The sequence below is a fragment of the Lampris incognitus genome, chromosome 2 (assembly GCF_029633865.1).
Source record: "Lampris incognitus isolate fLamInc1 chromosome 2, fLamInc1.hap2, whole genome shotgun sequence".
Classification (NCBI taxonomy): domain Eukaryota; kingdom Metazoa; phylum Chordata; class Actinopteri; order Lampriformes; family Lampridae; genus Lampris; species Lampris incognitus.
This window is the reverse complement of record NC_079212.1, coordinates 16,635,947-16,658,548: the sequence shown is the minus strand read 5'-3', so window position 1 is coordinate 16,658,548 and position 22,602 is coordinate 16,635,947. Positions and strand designations below refer to the sequence as shown.

Here is a 22,602-nt window from a genome sequence, read left to right as displayed (position 1 = left end):
TGCATACTGCGTCAGAGAGCCAGTGAAAATGGTCTGCATTTTTACTAATTCAGCAGAAAACCAAAGCGCTGTGGGACTTTTTTTTTTATTTTGGACTGAATTTTTTCAGTGGCTGGACAGTTGGTGCGTCCCTGCTGACTGGCTCAAATGCACTGCTGTGACGCATCAATACACCACCAGACTACGAGCTAGACACACATTATAATCTCTGCATGCAGCCCATTTGATCTGCGATGTTAGTGAGTGGCAGACATCTTGTGAGAGGGTGCGGGGTCTGCGCCGGATCAAACAAATCTATGGATGTGTGATTCACATGTTGACCTGTGATTGAGACATCAATCTACAGCCTACGAGGCCTGGGAGGCAGTGATGCATCAAGCCCACATTGGGCTATGATAAAGAGACGCAGGCTGACTCTGACAGCTTTATGAGCCCCTTTCCTCTCCTTCTCTTCCTCTCCAAACCCCGGAGAGTCATCTCATCTGCCCCTCATCTGGTTCTCATGAGCTGGGCCTCCATGTTTGCTGTGCCCTATTCCCATCCTCACCCCTTCCCCCTCTCCTACCCATTCCCCCCAACCTCCTGTCAACCACCCCCCCTACACAAAGCCCCCTCCCTTTCGACCTCTGTCCTCCTGTGTCCCAGCAGGCCATCCTGAAGGGTCAGTGCTTTTTGTTTCCCATCGCTACACACAGTGCATGCACACATGCACAGCATCAAGTGTGTCTGCATGTGAACCCTCTCATACCAACTCAGTTGTTGGCTTGCAGAACTCATGACAGCTGTTCATCAACCATCTAGTCCCCGTGACATTTAACGCGGCTTTCTAATGACATCCGGGATCAGGTTTTGCGTCCTTTTGTTTTATCTGGGCCACCCTCCGGCTCGTTGGGAGCCAGGTGATACACGGTGCCTGGGGAAAGCCCTCTCGGACAGCCACTCCCGCCGGCTTCATCAGCACCAATCCATCAACTGTCTGTCGCCACTCAGCAGCTCTTTATCAGCGCAGAGCTCTCTCTGATCTCAGACCAGCTTTGGCGAGCGGAGCCCGTGCCCAGAACCTTTCACAAGGCATCACACGTGGAAGTATGCACGCACACACACGCACGCACACGCACACACATGCATACGTAAATATTCTGCCTTCTGGTTACAACATCCTTGTTGTGTAGCAGATGTCAGTGATAAAGCGTGCATTGCTGAGCGGTGTTGTTAGACTTCTTTCACGGCACACCTGCCTCTTCCTCAGCTTCACGTTAGGCCTTCCTCTTATGTAAAGCCCAGACTCTCGCCGCTACATCTCCTTTCTTTTTTTTTTGGTTCCTATTAAACGCTGACGGACACTGTACAAAGGCAGCACTGTGAGATGATTGGCCAGGGCAGGACGCAGAAAGAATGGATCTCATTACTCTCCAATGAGGGAGCGCACTCTGCTCTGGTTTGGCTAGCCTGGCTTTCGACTCCTATTGTCCTCACTGCCCCATTAGCACACATATTTTATGTTATCTTATAGTACTGTTGACTTGAGGTTGTGTGTGTGTGTGTGTGTGTGTGTGTGTGTGGTAGGAGGGAGGGAAGGGGGGGTTCTTATCCCACAGAAAATTCAGGACCAGGAGCTCAGGGGACGACACCGTGTATTACATTCTTTAACCTACATGAGTGATTAAATTGCTGAACGACTTTAAGGTCAATTACGTTTTTGTTTTTTTACAACCTGAATCTTTTGTTCATAGCTGTGCTGGCAAACATATCGGTTGTGATATCATTTTACTCGCCGACTTCATTTTGGAGATTTTGGGCAGGGAACCGCTGCTAGGCATCGCTTCAAAATGGCGTCTTAGGGATAAATGAACACAAGCCCCTAAATCCGTCCTTTCAACAACAACAACAACAACAAGCCCCACCCTGCTGCCTCGGGTAGGCTGTGTACATGATTACCCGTGACCTCTCAGTCACACGAGCCGGGTAGTTAGGTAATGAGTGCTACTAATGGTAAGTATGCGGTTCTCATTACTGCAACTTGCACAAGAAAGGACCGAACATTTAACATTCGTCTCCGGATAACTGGGTTAAACTGAACCTGTTGAAACGTGTCTGACGCTCGTGTTACCCATAAAACACCATTTTAGGGCGTTTGGGTGGTGTAGCGGTCTAATCCGTTACCTACTAACACAGGGATCGCTGGTTCGAATCCCCACGTTACCTCCGGCTTGGTCGGGCATCCCTACAGACACAACTGGCCGTGTCTGCGGGTGGGAAACCGGATGTTAGCATGTGTCCTGGTCGCTGCACTAGCGCCTCCTCTGGTCGGTCGGTCGAGGCGCCGGTTCAGGGGGGAGGGGATACTGGGGGGAATAGCGTGATCCTCCCACGTGCTACGTCCCCCTGGCGAAACTCCTCACAGTCAGGTGAAAAGAAGCGGCTGGCGACTCCACATGTTTTAGTCTGCAGCCCTCCCCGGATCGGCAGAGGGTGTGGAGCAGCGACCGGGACGGCTCGGAAAATATGGTGATTGGCCAATTGGGGAGGAAAAGGGGAGAAAAAATTTAAAAAAAAAGAAAAACCGAACACCGTTTTAAAGCCATGTTCAGCGGCGATGCCGTATCCAAAATCTCTCAAATGAAGCCGATGAGTAACACATCCTCGTGCACGGTGCATATCCTAATCGAAATGCACGATGGCGAAAACGGCAATGATTCCCAAAGATCCCGCCCAACTGCTGCCCCCATCTCTTTTAAATCGCCTCTCCTGCCCCTACCCGACCCGTCCACACCTGGGCCAGTCCTGCATGCCGGGTCGCTGCATCAATGGGGGCTTTCATCAGGCCCACGCCTCACCAAGCCACCCTTTAAAAGGTCACACACCTTGCTGAGCTGACAACGCACACTTCTGTTTCTCTGAGTACCAGGATCCTACAGGACCCTTTCCTGCCGTTACACCTGCTGCTCGCCTCACTCCTTTTAACACTTTCCTCTCTCTCTCTCCTCTCTCTCTCTCTCTCTCTCTCTCTCTCTCTCTCTCTCTCTCTCACACACACACACAAACGGTGTGGGAGGCTGCTCCAACACCATCCATTCAAAAAGGATGTAAATCTGGCTTTAAACTGAAGCAAAATATATATGCCACAACGTAGGTTAAGCCAAGGGGGTGGGCTATTTGACCAACCCCCAAAAATGAGGGATCAAAAAAGTCCAAATGTGGTCAATGAAATCACACAGTAGTTAGTTTAGGATTAAAATTAGCTCGTAGTCACTAACGCATAATGCTTTTAAGCCTGAAATATCCAATATTTGGCCATCCTTCCACTGAAATACAAGTTTTGGTATATTATTATTATTATTATCCCCTTTATCTCCCCAGTTGTATCCGGGCAATTACTCCACTCTTCCGAGCCGTCCGGGTCGCTGCTCCACCCCCTCCGATACATGCAGAGTCGCCAGCAGCTTCTTTTCATCTGACAGTGAGGAGTTTCGCCAGGGGGACGTAGGGAGGATCACACTAATCCCCCCAGTTCCCCCTCCCCGAACAACCAGAGGGGGCAACCAGGACACATACCCACATCCGGCTTCCCACCCGCAGACACGACCAATAGGGGCGCCCAACCAAGCCGGAGGTAACACGGGGATTCGAACCTCCGATCCCCGTGTTGTTTGGTAACAGAATAGACCGCCACGCCAACTGGACACCCCAGTTTTGGTATATTATAAAATATAGTGTATTGGTCCAGCTGGCATAAGGCATCCTTTGTTCTTAATAAAAACACCCAATTTTTTGAAAAAAGAAAAAGAAAAAAAAAGACAAGACCTGCCCCTCCTATAGGCTGGCTGCTGCCCTGCGCTGTGATACTGCTTCGCCTCCATTTTTCAGGCAGGAAATGACTACAGGTCACGTGTTCCTAGTAATCTCGGCTGGTATTATTGCCTCTACTCCTCACGTAATTATGAAGAGTTGTTGAGTGAGCTTAATATCCTCTCCGGCCTTGCCTGCTCCGCGCCATAAGGGCCCTGCTGACTCCTCCACTACATTAGGGAGCTCTCCCTCCTCCCGCGGCCTACCGCAGGTGCACTCTCCCTCTGGGGATAAAGCCAGACCTGTTCCTCTGTCTCTGGAGCTGCCCAACGCCCCTCTACTGTAAAAGCCCTTTATCCGAGGCCGGGAGAACAGCTGGATGCTGCTGCACAACTCCCACAGTAACCAATTTGGTCCCATCCCTTTCCCAGTTCTCCTCCCTCGCTGAATCCATCTCATCCTCCTCTTTACGCCAAAAGAAAACTAGAGCAAGCCTACACAGTGCAGCTCGCACTTTCTCACACTCCTTCTCCCGCTTCCTCCCGCTCTCTCTCTCCCTCTCCCTCTCTCTCTCGCTCCCTCTCGTTCGCCCTCTGAGGTCATTACAGCAGTATGGCAGTCATTAGATGTGGCGAAGAGGAGCAGTTAAAGCCAAGCGTGCATTTATGACTTCCTCTGGGAGGAAGTGAGTCGCCATCGCCCCACCTGTGTCACAATTGTGCACACATCACAAATATGGGGGAACACGCCCTCTGCCAGCAGTGAGTGTAGCACAGATCTGTTGCTGTCCCTTACACACACACACACAAGCACATGAGACTATCACAATATAATGAATGTGAAGCAATCACCGCACAGTTACACAATCATGATGGGTTTTTCTAACTCATAATAAGAGACGCACGTGCGCACAAATGCTTTGGCATTCACTTGGTTCGATGTCTGATCTGCTTTTTACTCAAACTGCTTATAACAATATTACACAGCTGGGTATTTGGGATATCAACCCACATCATTTGACTTGTGTGGGCTGCTGATGCATGCAGCTGAGAGCCACATCAGAGATGTGGGACAGATGATGACTTCTCCATCCACAAACACACCGTGCACCTGGCAACCAGAGGGTTACCATGAATACCGGGTTGGCTGCCATCTTCCTATCCCTGCGGTTCCCTGCGGGGGCCTAGCATCCTTATCATGCTGTTCCCCACCACACAGACAGAGGGTCGCAGGCCGCCCAAAGCCCAAAAATGACCCAGCTTCAGGAGTTCGCCCGGGGAAAGATCAGCAGAATTGAGATTCCCCTCTTTTCGCCACGTCGCCTTCGTATCAGGGCTGAACAATATGACATAGCAGAAGCGACATTGCACGACAGGCACGTGGCATAGTGACATTGCAAAGGATGCGGTGTGATGTGAAGTGGGCCCGTCAGTCATGTTGGGCTCATTTCTCAACAGAAAACAAAATCTAGCAAGGTGGACTTTTTTAATGACTACCCTTGGAGAAAAATATTCCAGTGCATTGACAAATTATACAACTTAGTGTGATTGAATGACTTGTTTAACAACTGCCTTGTTTGGGGGGGGGGGTGAATTATTTGCAAATGCAGCTTTGTTTGAAAGTTAAAAGCTGCATATATCAGGTGAATTTATGTCACTCTTGTCTATAGTGAATAAACTCCTTACTGTTATAATACTTTGCCAAAGGAAAAACCAAACAAGGATATTGCAATGCTGATTTTTTTTTCAATATCAGCTACACTTTTTCTGCTTATTTCTAATTAAGTTTGAACAGTCAAACATCCCCTGTGGCATTTTCTGAATCTCCTGTCGTGTAAATATTCGGTTATGTCTGATGTTTCGTTCTCGCTGGTGTCTTTCGCCTCTGCAATCTCACTTCTTTTCCCCACTCCTCACCTTCTTTCGCTCTACTTTTTCTATCTGCCACCACCTCTCCCCTCCTCCTTTCCCCGCTCTATTCTCCCATCTTCCGCTGGCCTCCGCTCTCATTCTCCGCTCACCCTCTTCTCATCTTTTCCTCCCTCCCTCTCCCTCCTTCCCCCCCACTCCCCTGCCGGCACGGCAGACCTCAGATACCTCCCCGGCACCTCCGGGCTCTGGAAGCAGCAGCGGACAAATCTGACGGCTCACATTAGCCCAAGTGTCTGTTCGGCGCCCTCACACCCCTCAGCTCTGCCTCACTCGTTTCCGCTGGTCGGCGGGGTGCACCTCCCTCCTCCCGACCAATTACATATCGCCCCCCCCACCTCCTTTTTTTGTTACTTGAGATAATGGTGTCACCAACATCCCCTCCACCTCGTTTCACATCCCTGTGGAGCCCATTAACTCCCTCCAGCTAGAAACCCCGATCCCCTTAGACAGAAGTGAGCGAGGACTCGGTGGACTTAGGGCAGGGTCAATCAAACCAGGGCCGGGGCTTCTGGGCGGGGGGGGACGGGGGCGGGGTGGTGGGGGTCGCACGGGGGATTATAACACTGCAGAGAGTCTGAAAGATTTGACCGAAGCACCATAATGATTGCTCTCTCTCTCTCCCTCTGTTTTCTCTCCCTCTCTTTCTGCCTCTCTCTCTCTCTCTCCCACATACACATACACTCCAAGGTTTTCAATATGGCACTGGAAACAGTGCAAGTCAGAGTTTCCATAAGCTAAAGAGAGGGGGGGGCAGATGGAGTGGGAGAGAAGGGTAGATTGCTCAAGATGTTTATTCTTTAAAGAGGAAAGGGGGCTTGTTCTCCCGGGTGACGTGCGACTGCCCACAGTAGAGCGATTACCACGTTAGGAAACATCCTGCCCACTGTTCACTACTGATGACATCATGCCTGCATGATGTATTCATGCTGCTGTCGGGCCTGACGGCGCAGTCTCCCTGGGAAAAGGGTCAACAGTTCCGCGCTATAACTAACTCACTTTTAGTGATCATTAATCCGGAGGAGGGTACGCACGCATGCACGTGTGTGCGCACACGTGCATTTGCGCCTGCAGGCGTGCCTCTGTGTGCATGGAGAAGCAGTAAACATTGGGGGAGGGACCTTGTTGCACACACAACTCATTTTTTTTAATAAATAAATAAATCCGGAGCTCTCCTTCTTTTAAAGGTGCAATCGGTAAACTTGTTTCTCTAGTGACAACTATCGGCGCCTGTAGGAATTGCATCGGTGTTGGCAAATTTGGTCTCCTCTACGAGTGTCTGTCACGACCCCTGCTCCTCCCTTGCCTGTCTCCTTGAGCGTTGGTAGGCCACAAATGACAAATCTGACGCTGATATAACATCTCACAGGCTAGCTGAGGTCCCCCAGAAATATCAACTGAGGAGCTAACGATGTTGGAAAGACACCACAATATTAATAATTTATCAGTTATGGCATCACAGGGTGCCCGGGTAGCGTGTCGATCTTTTCTGTTGCCTACCAACACGGGGATCGCCGGTTCGAATCCCCGTGTTAGCTCCGGCTTGGTAGGGCGTCTGTGGGTGGGGAGCCGGATGTGGGTATGTGGCCTGGTCGCTGCACTAGCGCCTCCTCTGGTCGGTCGGGGCGCCTGTTCGGGAGGGAGGGGGAACTGGGGGGAAGAGGGGGAACTGGGGGGAATAGCGGGATCCTTCTACGCGCTACGTCCCCCCTGGTGAAACTCCTCACTGTCAGGTGAAAAGAAGCGGCTGGCAACTCCACATGTATCGGAGGAGGCATGTAGTAGGCTGCAGCCCTCCCCGGATCGGCAGAGGGGGTGGAGCAGCGACCCGGGACAGCTCGGAAGAGTGGGGTAATTAGATGGATACAATTGGGGAGAAAAGGGGCGGTAAAATCCCCCCCCCCCCAAAAAAATATGGCATTATATTTGATGACAATCCTGCTAAACATGGCCGACTCACCATTGGTTTTTACACCTTTGAATTTAAGCCCCCTCTCGAAAGCGGTCTTTATATTTGTTTTGCTTTTGCGGCGGCGTTTCCCACGTCATTTTTGTTCCCTGAACGAGGTTTTTTGGATTCTTTAAAGTCGCGTTGCGAAGCTGGCTCCTCCATATCGGACTATGTTGAACGGCATAGCGAGATGAATGAGCGAGAACCCGTAGTTTTATGGGAGATTGGATTTCTAAAAGGCGCCCTCTACTGGTTTGTTCGACAAACTGAAGATTCTGGCGCGGAACGCGGGTTTAGGAGGACAGAAATCTCAGCACTTCGAAAAGCTGTTGTTTTGAAACGGGTATGGATCGACAACTCTTTCCAACCCTCCTGTTACATGATTGTATTTTCCTTTTCTTTTTCTCTTTGTTGTTGCTGAGATGAAGTCGAATTTTACTGATTGTACCTTTTAAGCAGACGAGCGTTTTCAGACTTGTGCAGCGCAATATGCATCATAACTGCTTATGGGTGGCTTTGACCTCTCTCCGTCTAACGGCAGCCATCGGAGACGCCTGCCCTCTGCTCCCATAAACTTTAGTGCTGGGTTCCACCTCATGCTTCGCTGGGCATTATGGAAGTGCATATCCTTTTTGGACCCGAGATTTATAATGAATATGTAACAGCCAGGGACTCGCAGGAATGTGTCTGACCGATGTTAGCCGCTCTCAGCCCTTCACCACAGCCTTTTACAGGGCTTCCTGACAATCGCCGTCCAAAGCCAAATCGGCGAGGACTAAAGAACCCAAAGCCACAGCAAATGAAGATCCGGCGATTATGGGCAAATTGAGCCATTTTAGGAGCTGAAACCCAAATCCAGCGTCGCCTTTTTTCCTTCACTCTGTGGACGTGGGGTGTTGCGAGGAGAGGATGGATGACATGGAAAAGAAATGCTGTGATAGTTTTGTTTTTGTTTTGTTTGTTTTTGGGGGGGGGTTGCCACATAAAGTGCATAGATAATAGTGCATAGATTATGTAGCGAATTCAGGGGAGGGCAGCCGGGAACCGCCGCAGCCGGGACGCGAACCCCGATCTCCCGCACCACGGGCGACAACGCAAAGCAGCCTTTAGTCGACTGGTTAACGTAGTGTGCGGTGCAGGAGACCCGGGTTCGCGCCCCGGCTGCGGCGGTTTCCGGCTGCCCCTCCTCTCCCCCCGAATTCGCTACAACAACATTTATTAGGGTACTGTTAGTGGGGTAAATAATGCAGTTGCCCTAGAGGTCATTAAATCAGTGTAAATTATATTATTTGTCAGACGCACAACCACATTTTAGTCGTGAAAAAGGGAGCACGGCTAGATTTCCATTTTCTGTCAAGCAATGAGACTCTTAGCCTAACAAAGACCGATGAGCCCGACGTGCCTTACATCGCGGCCTTCTCGGTGTCACCTCTGTATACCGCGACATCGATTCTGATACGGTACCTCGTTCGATCCTACCTACTCTGCAGCATCTACCTTTGGGTACGTCAAGTCGTGGTAGTCGGTGTGGTGCTTTGCTGCGTGTTGAGAGACTTGGGAGAGGAGAGCGGCGAGGCCTGAGCCGAGCACCGAGGCATCTGTCAGCTTGCGGCGCTGGAACCGTCTGCACTTCCTCTTAGCTGGGGATAACACAACTCAAGCAGACCTTGAACCACAGTCATTCAGTTTTCCCCCCGTCTCTCCCCCTTCCCCTCATCCCCTCCTTTTTTATGTTCTTTAATTTTGCGGCCGCAGCAACCACACCCTCCTCCACCGGCCAAGCCGCCTCTTATTATAGACCTCAAGAGAATTCGCATACAATGTGCATAATTGCACGCGCACACATGTGCGCACCAGGAGGCGTGCGCGCAGCCCGCACACACACACACACACACACACACATGCACACATGCGTGTGCACACCAGGAGCTTTCTCGGTGTCTAAGTAAACATTTTTATAATTTCCCCACCCCCCACCCCCCCACACACACACCCCAGGCCAGCATCTTATGCACACATGACAGGCACCTTGGCACCCTAATTTTAAGAGCTTGTTGTTTATTTAGTTTAATTACAGCCCGTTCCATTTTAAACAAACAGAATAATGCGAGCGGGAAACACGAGGTCGACAGCTGCGCGCCTGCCTAAACAAACGGTAAGCTGCACAGTCGATACACATCCCGCGCCACGGAAGATGCAATATTTCATCACTTATCATCGGCAACGGTTGCGTATGGTTGTGGCTTTTTTTACGAGCTTCGGCTTTGGCTGCTCGGCCGGGGGGGAAGGAGTCGGACCGGCCCTTATTGGCTTCTGCTAATGCAATCTGTGTGCCGGAGCGGCTCACACACACATCACACGGTGCAGCTGGGTGCCTGGGCAGGGTGGGTAGGTGGCTCTAAAATAGTGTTTTACTGCACAGCAACACGCTCAACCGTCCTCACACGAACGTGCCCCAGCACACCGTGTTCCCACCACGGACCGGGGGTATAAAGCGAACGACGGCTTCCTAAACGCCGCCATAAAATACTCTTTTTTTTTTCCACACTACTGGGCGCTCATTCCTCTCGCCGTTCTTCATCCGTACTCTTTTCCACTCTCCCTCTTAATCTCTCCTTGCCTATTCCCCTCATCCCCCCTCTCTTCTCTTCTCTCCTCTCCTCTCTCTCTCCTCTCCTCTCCTCCATTCCCCTTTCAGTGCCCCTGTACCAATTGTATTTGTTTTTCCCAGCAGCAGAGCTGTTGGTCCCAGGATCTCTGACTGTGTTCTGGCCCACATCTGAGCCCTCTGGCTCCACCGCCTGATACCCGCCGCCGTGCGAGGCGAGGAGGCCTCGCCCGCTCGCTGATAAGGCGAGGCACGGTAACCCAGATGAAAGGGAAGTGGTGAGATCCTCATTCCTTTTATCTCCTCCACTTTTAAGAATCTCACAGCTCAGTCGGTTAAAGGTGTTGATTTCCACTCCGCCTCCTCCCCCCTCCCCCCCCCCCCACACACGCACACACACAATCTGCATCTCGCCCCATCTCTGGAGTATACATGCAATGCCAGGGTGAATGTCAGTAAACTTCAGCAGCTGAGAGAGAGAGAGAGAGAGAGAGAGAGAGAGAGAGAGAGAGAGAGAGAGAGAGAGAGAGAGAGAGAGAGAGAGAGAGAGAGATGGTTAGAAAAGTAATAGTAGCCCAGCATTCCTGGCCTCGTACAAGCTTCGTCCATCATTTCAAAAGAGCAAGAATGCCTGCTGTTCAGTACATCTGGGTGTTTTGACAACTCGCCACATTGTCGAGTCCCACCCGCAGCGCATTTCGTCATCTCTCCCAGCAAGTGCCGCGGCCTGGCCAAGAATGAGAAGACTCCGCTATGAACGTCCAGATGTCATTCTGCACTCTGGGGTTCAGCAGGTGAATCGCAGCGAAGTTAGTAAATGGAAAACCGTAATATTCTTTGATTTAGGCAGCTGTGGTCTTTGTAGGGATGGGGGGAGAAGAAAAAAAAGCCCTCAAGAAAACAGAGAATCTTTGTCTCCTTTGTGGTATTTACTTACAAAGCGACCTATAACATATAATGCATCAGAACGTGAAGTACAGTAAAGACAGACAAGCCCTGCTACCTGTACCAACTGCTACATTCCTCTCTTTCAGCTCACTCCCTGTCCAGCGCAGGCCATAAAACATACTCTCAATGACATTAATTAACTCCAGAAACATTCCTGCAGCGTGTGTGTGTGTGAGCGCGCGTGTGTGTGAGTATGTGTTTGCAAAGGCACAGATGCATGTGTTTATCTGCAAATGTGTGTGTGTGTGTGTGTGTCTGTGTGTGTGTGTGGGTCCACAGGAAGTGTGCAGTGTGAAGGCCCAAACGCACTGAAAGCGATAATTGACGTGCCTCATTTGACGCGCCTCATTTGATGCTCCAATGGCGCACCGCAGGCATCAGATTGGAAATGCCCACACCACACAGCCAGCAGCAACTCATATATATCACAGTCACAGGTCGCTTTTGGACTTCATTGATGAGCTTCTCCTCATCCATGCTTTGACTGCTCCTCAAGTCGGCTGGCTAAGTTAGTTTTGGGGGTTTTTTCGGTAGCCGTCATCTAGTTTGACGAAGCTCTGACGTCAGTTTCCCCGCTACATATCGCGAGCATAGGTAACGTTACGGCCGGGGCAGAGACCTAGAAAGAGAGTTGCGTCAATGAGGGGTCAGAACGCGAGAGGGTCACGTGGTTCATGTAGCCGCCGAATAGTGCCAAACGAAGCTCAGCGGGTCATTTAAATGAACTGCTTAGCCGCGATTTCTGGTAACTACTAACCAATATTTTCAGATTTTCACATTTATATATAGATATAGCTATATTCCAACGTGACACATATTCTATGCGCAGTTTGGCACTATCCGGGGCTCCCATGAGCCGCCATTACTGTTAAATAACTGGCCCATTGACGGTCTAGGGAGTTGACGTAACTCTCTCTTTCTCGGGCTCTGGAACGGGACGAGCAATGATGTCAGCCGCAATTAGAGTCATGGTTCCTGTCAAGACATTTTTGGCCCGGCCTCCAAAAGTCACACTTTTGGACAAGAGCGCCCCTGAAAACAAGCTCAATATGGACGTATCTTGTCAATTTATTCTTTTGCTATTGATACTAATTTATTTCTTTAATAAAATATTGTTTTTTGGGGGGGGGGGGTTTCCCCTTTTTCTCTCCAATTGTACCCGCCCAATTACCCCACTCTTTCGAGCGGTCTCTGTCGCTGCTCCACCACCCCCTCTGCTGATCCGAGGAGGGCTGCAGACTACCACATGCCTCCTCCGATACATGCGGAGTCGCCAGCCGCTTCTTTTCACCTGACAGTGAGGAGTTTCGCCAGGGGGACGTGGCGCGTGGGAGGATCACGCTACCCCCCCAGTACCGCCTCGAACAGGCACCCCGACCGACCGACCAGAGGAGGTGCTAGTGCAGCGATCGGGACACATACCCGCATCCGGCTTCCCACCCGCAGACACGGCCAATTGTGTCTGTAGGGACGCCCGACCAAATCGGGGGTAACACGGGGATTCGATCCGGCGATTCCCGTGTTGGCAGGCAACGGAATAGACCGACACGCCACCCGGACGCCCAAAATATTGTCTTTTTGAGGAAAAAAATCCTTACCATTTTTATTCTGCTATTATACTAGCTCTCCCCAAAGGGGGTAATGCAGCTGCAGAACAAACAGCCTTGGTCTCCGGGACGTCTCATTTGACGGTCCAAAACCGAAACAAGGCTGGAACAGAGGCACCGAGGCATTCTGACGCGCCTCATAACGCTTCTGGTGCGCGTATAACACCGCAGGTGTACTTCCAAACGCGCGTCAGACGCTTTCAGTGCATTTGGGCCACGAGCGCTGAGAGGTGATCAGATAAATCAATGGGCGGGAGACAGGAGCAACAGCAACCGCGCCGAGGACAACCTGTACACACACAGGACCCACACTCCTGCTCTGACAACACGCTTGGACCGAACTGAGAAGAACCGCTTCTGGATTAATGGTCTCTGTGTTTGAGCGGCTACTCGTGTGTGTTTGTGTGTGGGTGTGTGTGTGAGAGAGAGAGAGAGAGAGAGAGAGAGAGAGAGAGAGAGAGAGAGAGAGAGAGAGAGAGAGAGAGAGAGCGGAAAGAATGAGAGACAGCCAAACTGACAATGAGTGAAACAGAGCAAGACGAGAGAGAGAGAGAGAGAGAGAGAGAGAGAGAGAGAGAGAGATGAGAGAGAGAGAGAGAGAGAGAGAGGAGAGAGAGAGAGAGAGAGAGAGAGAGAGAGAGAGAGAGAGAGAGAGAGAGAGAGAGAGAGCGGAAAGAATGAGAGACAGCCAAACTGACAATGAGTGAAACAGAGCAAGACGAGAGAGGGGGAGAGAGAGAGAGAGAGAGAGAGAGAGAGAGAGAGAGAGAGAGAGAGAGAGAGAGAGAGAGAGAGAGAGAGAGAGAGAGAGAGAGAGGAGAAATAGGGAGCATGAGTTATTAGGATTTAGAGAAGAAAGAGTAAAAGAGGGAGTGAGACAGACGAGAATGAGAGATAAACAGAAGGCATGTGTGTGTATGTTTTTGTGTGCGTGTGGCATGCGTGTGTATGTGTGTGTGTGTGTGTGTGTGTGTGTGTGTGTGTGTGTGTGTGTGTGGTGTGTGTGTGTGTGTGTTGTGTGTGTGTGTGTGTGTGTGTGCGTGTGTTAGCGGGCAAGCAAGCGGGCGAGAGAGACGGGGAGAGGGGGAGATGAAAAACACACACACTGAAGAACTTGAGAAAGTGTTGAAATGTTTTATGTCTGGGAGCACAGGAGGTTTAAACCCCTAGAGGTGAGGGGCAGAGCTGGAGGTTGGAGACTAAACACCACACAAGCACTGCCGGGGCTGAGTCTGAAAGCTGGGAGGTCAACGCCGAGAAGGCCATGCTGGAGGTCCCGGAAGGTAGAGGAGGAAGTCTGGTGTTAAGATGGTTGTGTTTGAGGACACAGCGGGGACAGATAGCTCGATACGGAGCAGGAACCGGGTGGAGGATAATGGGGGAGGGGGGGGGAGGGCGGGGGGGGACTCTTGGACTGTGAAGGGATAAAGTTTCTCCACACAGCTGCTTTGGCCCTGCAGACGGAGAGAAACATCTGTATTAAACCTCAGCCCCACGGGCAGTCCACTGAGGAGAGGAATGCAAGGAGCAAGGGAGAAAATGAGAAGGGGGGGTAGTAGGGCAAGGACCATACAAGATGTGATTATGTTAAAAAAAAGACGTGAGAGCATGAGAGAGGAGGGGGGGGTAGAGGAGTAGTTTGTGTTTGGAATTCTAAGAGAATACCCCCCTCGCACCGCCGCTGCCAAAACGGCGTCAAAAAAACCCAAAAAAACCCCCAAAAAGCTGGAGTTGGCGGGAGGAGTTGGTGGCGGCTGGCTGTGCGGAAGTAGCATGACAGCGGCGTGCTTCCCAGCTCGCAGGTATCATTTTGTGAGCCGGTGACACGGCGCTGTCCGGATGCCAAGCCTGGTAATAAATCAAAAAGTATTTTGGAAATTAGACGTCTCATCCTTGCCCCCCCCCCCTACATTACCTTCCAGCTGACACACAGATCGGAGAGAGGGGGGGGGAGGGAGTCAAGCACGCAAGGAAGCCGGTGTCTCCTCACAGGAGCGGACAAAGGGGCGTGGGCGGCAGGCGGCCAGGTGTTTGCCCTGACCGAGTCCCCATGGTAATGGAGGACGTAATTACCTGCTGCCGCTGCACTGATTCACTCCCCACGTCGTGCCTGCATCACTTCCTCCCCGCTAAACAACTACCATGCACAGGATAAACAGGAGCGGATGGACATTTTACTTGTGACTCGAAACAGGGGCTCGTGAAAAAGGACGTTTGATTGCGTTTCACTGAGTCACGTGTCCGCCACATGGTATATTATGGGCTAGTTTGTCTGAAATAACCACTCTAATCTGTGGCTAGCACGTGTCCGTGGCTCTGTGATGTCTATATTTGCAGAGGCGCTTCATCTGCTGCGCAACACCCGGAGGTACAGACGCATCTTATTGGGAGTGGACTGTGCGTTGCTCTCATGTATACTGTATACTGTATACTGTATACTCGGTCTGTCGTGTGCGTAATGTGTCATGGCTCCACTGCTCCCATGCAGGAACAAGGCAGAGGAAGAAAAAAACCCCAGAAGACTAAGAGCTTTGTTTGTTAGGCCTAATACCTGTTCCACTCAGTTAAGTCAACTGTATCACACATCTGGTGCAAATTAATAGCGGCAGAGCACCAGACAATTAAAATGCACCCAAGCAGCACACGTTTTTCAATGGCCTAATATGTGTTCACACAATTTTTTTTCTCACATGAGCCCCCCCACCCCCCTTTTGCCATGGAGGCTGACATACAGCAGGGCTATTACCCACCAGGGGATCCATCAGCCAGGGTTTGGTAACGGTAAAACCCCACCGAACGAGCAATCATGGCTTTATGTGTTTAGGAGCACGTCTACGAGCACACACACATACATAAACGGGGACAAACGGGAACACAATACACACACACACACGTACGTGCACACTGCACACACATGTACGTAGGGAAAAGCAGTTCCTCATTTCCTCACCATCGCCAAAGGCTAGATTAACCCATGCAGGGTTGCATGTGGGCAGGGGAAATACAGATGTATGACTAAGATGATATTTACAGTAAAAGCAGACTCTAAATCCCCATCCAACTCACACACACACACACACACACACACACACACACACACACACACACACACACACACACACACACACACAGAGGTGACGGCATCGCTACCGTTTCCTGATGTGCAGGATGCAAATAGCAGACATCAAACTCACTGTGCCGTCCTGTGGGAGGAGATGAATGAATGAATGAATGAATGAATGAATGAATGAATGAATGAATGAATGAATGAATAGACGAATGAAGGAACGAACGAACGAATGAATGAATGAACATCCTACTTTGGTTACCGTGAGTGTTTGCACGTGTGCCTGGGTGGCTGAGTAAGAGCAGCAGCGTGCGTGTTGGCGTTATGTATGCGCTCTATTTGAGTATGTAATGAGGAGCTGCGGAGCGCCAGCTCAGCACAGCCTGACCGAGCAGGCCAAAGCCCTGGAAGCTGTGGTTTGTTCAAGGGGAAATGCCTTAATTCATTGTGGCTAAGGAGTAATACTGCAAGGGACCATTGGGACGGGATTAGACAAATATCACAACAGTGGCATGCACGTCTGGATGTGTGTCAGCATGCGTGCGTGCGAGCGTGCGTGTGAAACACAGAGGGATGGAGTTGATCTCAATAATGAAGTAGACGTCACAACGAGTCACTCACAAAGTAAGCGACTAACGATAAAACTGAACACGTATGTCTAGTTGACCGCTGCGGAGGTGCCGGCGAGAACGAGCCGTTCTACCCTCTGCAGCTGACGGAGCAACATGCCACCCCGGCCGGGACGCAGGAAAACACGCCGCGCACGCCGCGCTGGCTAGCTGGCGTGTTATCATTGCGTGTCCGGCACACGCCCATTCTTGTGGTGACCCGTGTTGCGTGTAGCGGGTGTGCATTCTGAACGTATGCTGTAAGCCATTTACACAGCTGGGTTTTTTCAAACTGAAGGTGACTCAGGCAGAGAACGTCCCTGGCCCTGGGGTCTGTCCCGAAGCCCACACCCACCGCGGCCAGCCACAGCGGACTCGGCAGCGCACACAGACACCCTGACAAAACACACGCCGCCAGCTCCCATGAGCGGCGATCAATCACACACTTTAAAAAAAAAGAAAAAGAAAAAGAGGCTTTGCGAGAGTAGGAGCCGCTTAAAGGAGTTTTTCGTAGCGCTTCAACGTTCATTCTTGACGCAGGCTCCTTTCCACTGTTCGGGGGGAAGGCATGCCTGTCTCGTGACTCAGATGGATAGTCGGGAAGGGAAATCAAGTGTCAGTTCTTCTTAGTGGGGAAGACCCGGCTGTCAGGAGAAATGCAGGCAACGGCGATTGAATGCCAGCATAAACACCGTGGGGGGGGGGGGGGGTCAAGCTGTAATGACGATTCACCTGGACAGCTGCCTTCCCGTGCCCTCCTCGAGGAGAGGAGGTGTGGAAGCAAGCTCGTGTGAAGCCATTTATACTGTGTGTCCGCGCCCTCCTTTTTAATCCCGCTCTCCTCCGCTTTTTCTCTCTCTCACCATATCGCCCCAGCGCTTTGAACGTGTCGGGGAAACAAGATCCCCTCTTGTCATAATATTTAGCCAGAAAACCGAAAATCCAAACCAGACTAGTTACTCAGAGGGTAATTTTATAAAATGACAAAACTCTTGCTTTTCTTTCACAAAAAAAAGTTAAAAAAAACCAAATTAGAATGAAAACACGGTCGCCAATGTAGTCAATGACTACCACTTGCTTCTCTTTCTCTCTCTCTCCGCCTTTCTCTCTCCCTCTCTACCACGCATTCTCCCCCTCTACCTCTCCCCCTCTCTCCCCCTCCCTCCCTCTCTCTCCACCTCTCTCTCCCTGTACCTCTCTCCCCCTCTCTCTTACTCTCGTTCTCTCCCTCTACTTCTTTCCTCTATGTCTCTCTCTCTCCCTCACCCCCTCTCTCCACCTCGCTCTCCCTCTCCTTCTCTTCCCCCCTCTCTCTCTCTCCACCTCTCCCTCTCCCCCATCTCTCTTCTCTTTACCTCTCTCCCTCCCCTTTCTCTCCACCTCTTGCTCCCTCTCTCTCTCCCTCACCCCCCTCTCTCCACCTCGCTCTCTCCCTCTCCCTCTTTTCCCCCCTCTCTCTCTCACCTCTCTCCCCCTCTCCACTCTCTCTCTCCCCCATCCTCTCTCTACCTCTCTCCTCCCCTTTCTCTCCACCTCTTGCTCCCTCTCTCTCTTCCTCTACCTCTCTCCCTCTCCACCTCTCTCTACATCGTTCTCTCCCCTGTCTCTCCACCTCTTGCTCCCTCTCTCTCTCCCTCCCCTCTCTCTCTCTACCTCTCTAACTCCCTTCTCTCTCTCCACCTCTCTCTCTCCCCTCTCTCTTCCTCTCGCTCTCTCCCTCTACTTCTTTCCCTCTATGTCTCTCTCCCTCACCCCTCTCTCTCCACCTCTCTCCCCATCTCTCTCTCCCTCCCTCCCTCTCACTCCCTCATCCCTCTCTCTAGCTCTCTACCTCCCCTTTCTCTCTACCTCTTGCTCCCTCTGTCTCTCCCTCTCCCCTCCCTCTCTCTCTCTACCTCTCTCTCCCCCCTCTGCCCCCTCCTCTCTCTCTCCCTCGCTCTCCCTCTTGTGTAAAGAGGTGAAAGGTAATGGATCGTCATACTGTTTGCTGTATTCAATCAAGCCTTGCTCATATCTGATGGCATCACATGAGACACGGGGAGAGCCTGAACAATGAGCTCTATTGACAGACAGAACATGCAGCAGATGGCACTGACAGCGCAAAGACAAACACCCACTTCATTTTCAAACGAGTGACAAAGATAATTTGATATACAGTAATGGGACTGCAACACGTCATGGTGGAAACTGAACCAATGGAGACCCCAAAAAACGGCCTCTCTTCGCAACTTAGCAATTACACCAGTCGTCGGAGAAGCTTGAAAGTGAAAGTGACTCTTGACAAGACCAACATGATTTTCATTAAAGCTTCATGCACAGGGTCACTGTTGTGTCACAGAAACGCCTTCTACCAAAGCAAACGTCTACATGGAAGTGCTCATTCTGCACGATGTAAACAATGCTTGCTGCTTGGTATGGTGGCTGCCTGAGGAGACCAAAAAGTGACCAAGTTCAAAATGTGTTTCATCATTCTCTCTCTCTCTCTCTCTCTCTCTCTCTCTCTCTCTCTCTCTCTCTCTCTCTCTCTCTCTCTCTCTCTCTCTCTCTCTCTCAGTATTGCCCTCTCGGTCACACGCTTTCTCCTTCCTTGCCAGCTTACTGAGCGAAGAAAGAGGCCCTTGACTTTGCGAGCCTCTGTGGTCGAATCCATCTGTGTCACAGTCTGTCAAAAATAGTCACAATACAGCAGTTCCCAGTGTAATTACACGGTGCAGCGGAGGAACCGGTGTCACCTCCCTCTCTTCTGCCAAGACACTACAACAATGATCTTTCCAAGGACTGGGCCTAAAAACGCCAGCTCCCGAAGTCGCTCCGCTCCGCTCTACTTGGACTAAACGCTGGGTTTGTTTGCTAACAGCGTGGCCAAGGCTGAGATTCCTCCATTATAGGCTGCAGGGCCGCTGAGCTGACGCCATCGCTGCACCTGCATTATTTGTGGGGAAATCTGACATATGATGGCGCGTTTCAATTAGGTCAACATTGTCTGTTGTGATCCCACAGCGATAAAATACTGAAGACAGCAACTGCGCTTTCAGTAAGAACCCTGATTAGATAAGGAAAGCTGTGTTGAAACAACCGCTTCATGCATATATATATATTTTTCAAAACCACTGATTGGAAAATAATGTCTCATTTGAAAGTTAACTGCATGAACAGGACTGTGTAGACGATGACTACCAGTCTGACCTAATGAATTTTTAATCATCACTGATTACCATAAGTCATCCGTGCATGTGCTTCTAGGTGGCGATTCGTGCAGATTAGAGTAAAAAAAAAAAGAAGGGGGGGCTTGCTGCACTTTGAACTTATCCCATTGATGGCTTACTCATTCTTTAGATAACACATGGTTGACGCATTAGCTGCCATCTGGCCCATCATCTACAGTCTGAGCACCTGAACATTTGCATGTTGCACACCTGTTTGACTGGGAGGTACACGCTGGAACGTTCCACGCCTGGGTATTTCCTAAATGCCACCGTTTAGTCAAAGTAAACATGCTGCATCTGTGTGAGCGTGCAGAGTTGAGTTCATCATCCGTTTAGAAAGATGGGTGTCCTCGCTGTGCAGCCGCGAGGTCCCCCTTCACAACTTGTAGGGCCGGTCAATAACTCAATATTATCATTTATCGTCTATCAGTGGTATCGTATCAGTAAATCATTCTGGATATCGTGATATCGCTATACACAATTTTGCTGTCCAAAATTGATGATAAGGACGATTTATCACCTACAATTTTCCACAAAACGAGGTCTACAATATTAGAGGGAGTCAGCAGACAGCTCGCTTAAGGTATTCATGCATATGCATGCAGATGTCATGATATGTATCGATATTGTGCAAAATGTCATATGGCTATCGTGATAATATTAATTTCCACATCGCCCAACCCACAAGATAAAGTGATGTTGCTACGATTCCCTTTTTGAACAACTTGCCTAGATGTATTTTCAAAGGAATACCCCCAAGCACCAAAATGACTTGCATGGTATGAGACACCACACATTTTGGGGTGGTTTCTCCAAAATCGTCAATGAATTGAAACTTAGTTAATGAAATAACCTACTTCCACAGCTTTTTAACAAAACAAAAACAAAAAAAAAACAAGTGCAAGCAAAGCCTACCTAAATTGACAAAGCTCATAACCATGTCTGCATCGTTCAAGAAGTTGTTGTCTTGCAGGCTGGCTATTGGGGGGCCCTGAGTGGTGAAGACGGGCTTGTAGGGGTAGGAATATCTGTCCTCCTCCCCCTCCGTGGACATTGCATTGTACAGGTCCAACATGAACATTGGCGCGGCGTTGTGCTTCCCGTGGAGATGCGGCCGCGGCCGGTGCGGCAGCCCGAGGATCGACAGGATCTCGCGCTGCATCTCCCTGCGCTCCTGACTCTTCAGGCGACGGTGGATGAAACTCGAGTGGACCTCGTTGTCCACGGTGAAGTTGGCGACGACGGTGTCCGCGAGGACGCAGTAGCCCCATAACAAGAACAAAGCCGGTGCTCGTCTGTCCAGACCCGGTGCCATTGTGGGTTGCCGTGCGTAACTGCGCGCAGTTGTCTTGTCGGAGAGTCCAGTCAAACTGCCTGATACTGAACTGTGGTAGGGAAGCAACAGGTATCTCTGGATAGGTTCGATACCCGGAATCACTGGCGGACCCTCATGGTGAATGAGGGGAATGTTTCCGAGTGAAACATCAGTTCAAACTTCGAAAGTCCGTTTTTTTTTTTGGTTGGTTTTTTTTTGTTTGTTAAATTTGGGGCTAACCTTTATTACAGACCGCAGCCGCTGCTGTGAGGAGACGTGCTTCAGACGGAGCGATGCCTGCGCCGCGCCGAGCGCAACTAACTAGTAATGAGGAGGTGCTATGTGCTGGGAGGAGCGGGGACAGAGGAGGGGGGGGCAACCACTGCACGCAGACAATTACGCACGCGCACACGCACGCACACACACACGTGTGTGTTTTGGGCTGTACTGTACTTGTGAGTAGTGCTGGACAAGAGCCCTCCGCAAAATTTTATCATCACGATAATCATAGGGAATTTTACACAACATTGATATATCTCCACATCTATTGACGTATGAACAAATACCACGTTTAAGAATCCAACTTGAGGTTCCTCGTGGTGGATTGTATGGCCATGTTATGTTTAATGTCAAGCCAAAACTATTTTTCAAATAAAACGCCCTCAAATATTTTGGCCCTAATTTTGTAAGAGATTTCAGATGATAGATTGTCGTTATCGTCGTTGTACATGACAAAACTGTGTGTGACAATGTGACAAAATCCACATTTCATGCGATATAATTTAACGACAATAAATGATAATACTGTGTTATTGCCCAGCCCGGCTTGCAAGAACGCTCATTGAATACAACTCGTTCCCAAGCCCCAACCATAACTATCAAAACCAGCCTACACGCCTGACCTGCACCCCCACCCTAACCGTGACCTAACCTGCAGCCTGACCCAGGTCCTAAACCCGGAAATAGACCCGGAAGAAGTGAAAACCAGTCAAAATATCATCACTTTATATGGTCAGTAACTCAAATTGGTCCTCACACACACAAACAAACAAACACACGCACACACACACCTTCAAACCACTAGCCTTAAAATCCATAAAAATTCATAATCTATTTCAGTATTGCTGTATTATTGCTGTTGTCATTACTTGGGCAGGTTGTTTATTTCACCAGTGTCTTTTACGCGTTGTTCATGTGCTGCTGACATGTTGACCAAACCTCAGCAGCACAAATACATGTTCTGCTCATGCTAATAAGACAAGTTCAACTGAATTAAACTGAGACAGACAGACAGACAGACAGACAGACTGAGAGACCGACAGACTGAGAGAAAGAGAGACAGACAGACAGACTGATAGAAAGACAGACAGACAGACAGACAGACAGACAGACAGACAGACAGACAGACAGACAGACAGACAGACAGACAAAGACAAACAGACAGAGAAAAAGACAGACAGACAGACAGACAGACAGACGGATAGACAGATACACAGACAGAAAGACAAACAGACAGTAAGAGAGACAGACTGACTGACTGATGGAGAGAGACAGACAGACAGACAGACAGACAGA

The 22,602-nt window shown here is 50.2% G+C and overlaps 1 protein-coding gene across 1 annotated transcript in view; it reads right to left on the bottom strand.

Annotated features, from left to right (window-relative positions):
• Nucleotides 1–21,027, bottom strand: part of bmp7b (bone morphogenetic protein 7b) — a 32,387-nt gene extending 11,360 nt beyond the window's left edge. The window contains exon 1 of the mRNA XM_056273189.1: nt 20,628–21,027. Coding sequence (XP_056129164.1) covers nt 20,628–21,027 — 400 coding nt within the window. The remainder of the gene's footprint in view (nt 1–20,627) is intronic.
• Between the last annotated feature and the right edge of the window lie 1,575 nt (nt 21,028–22,602).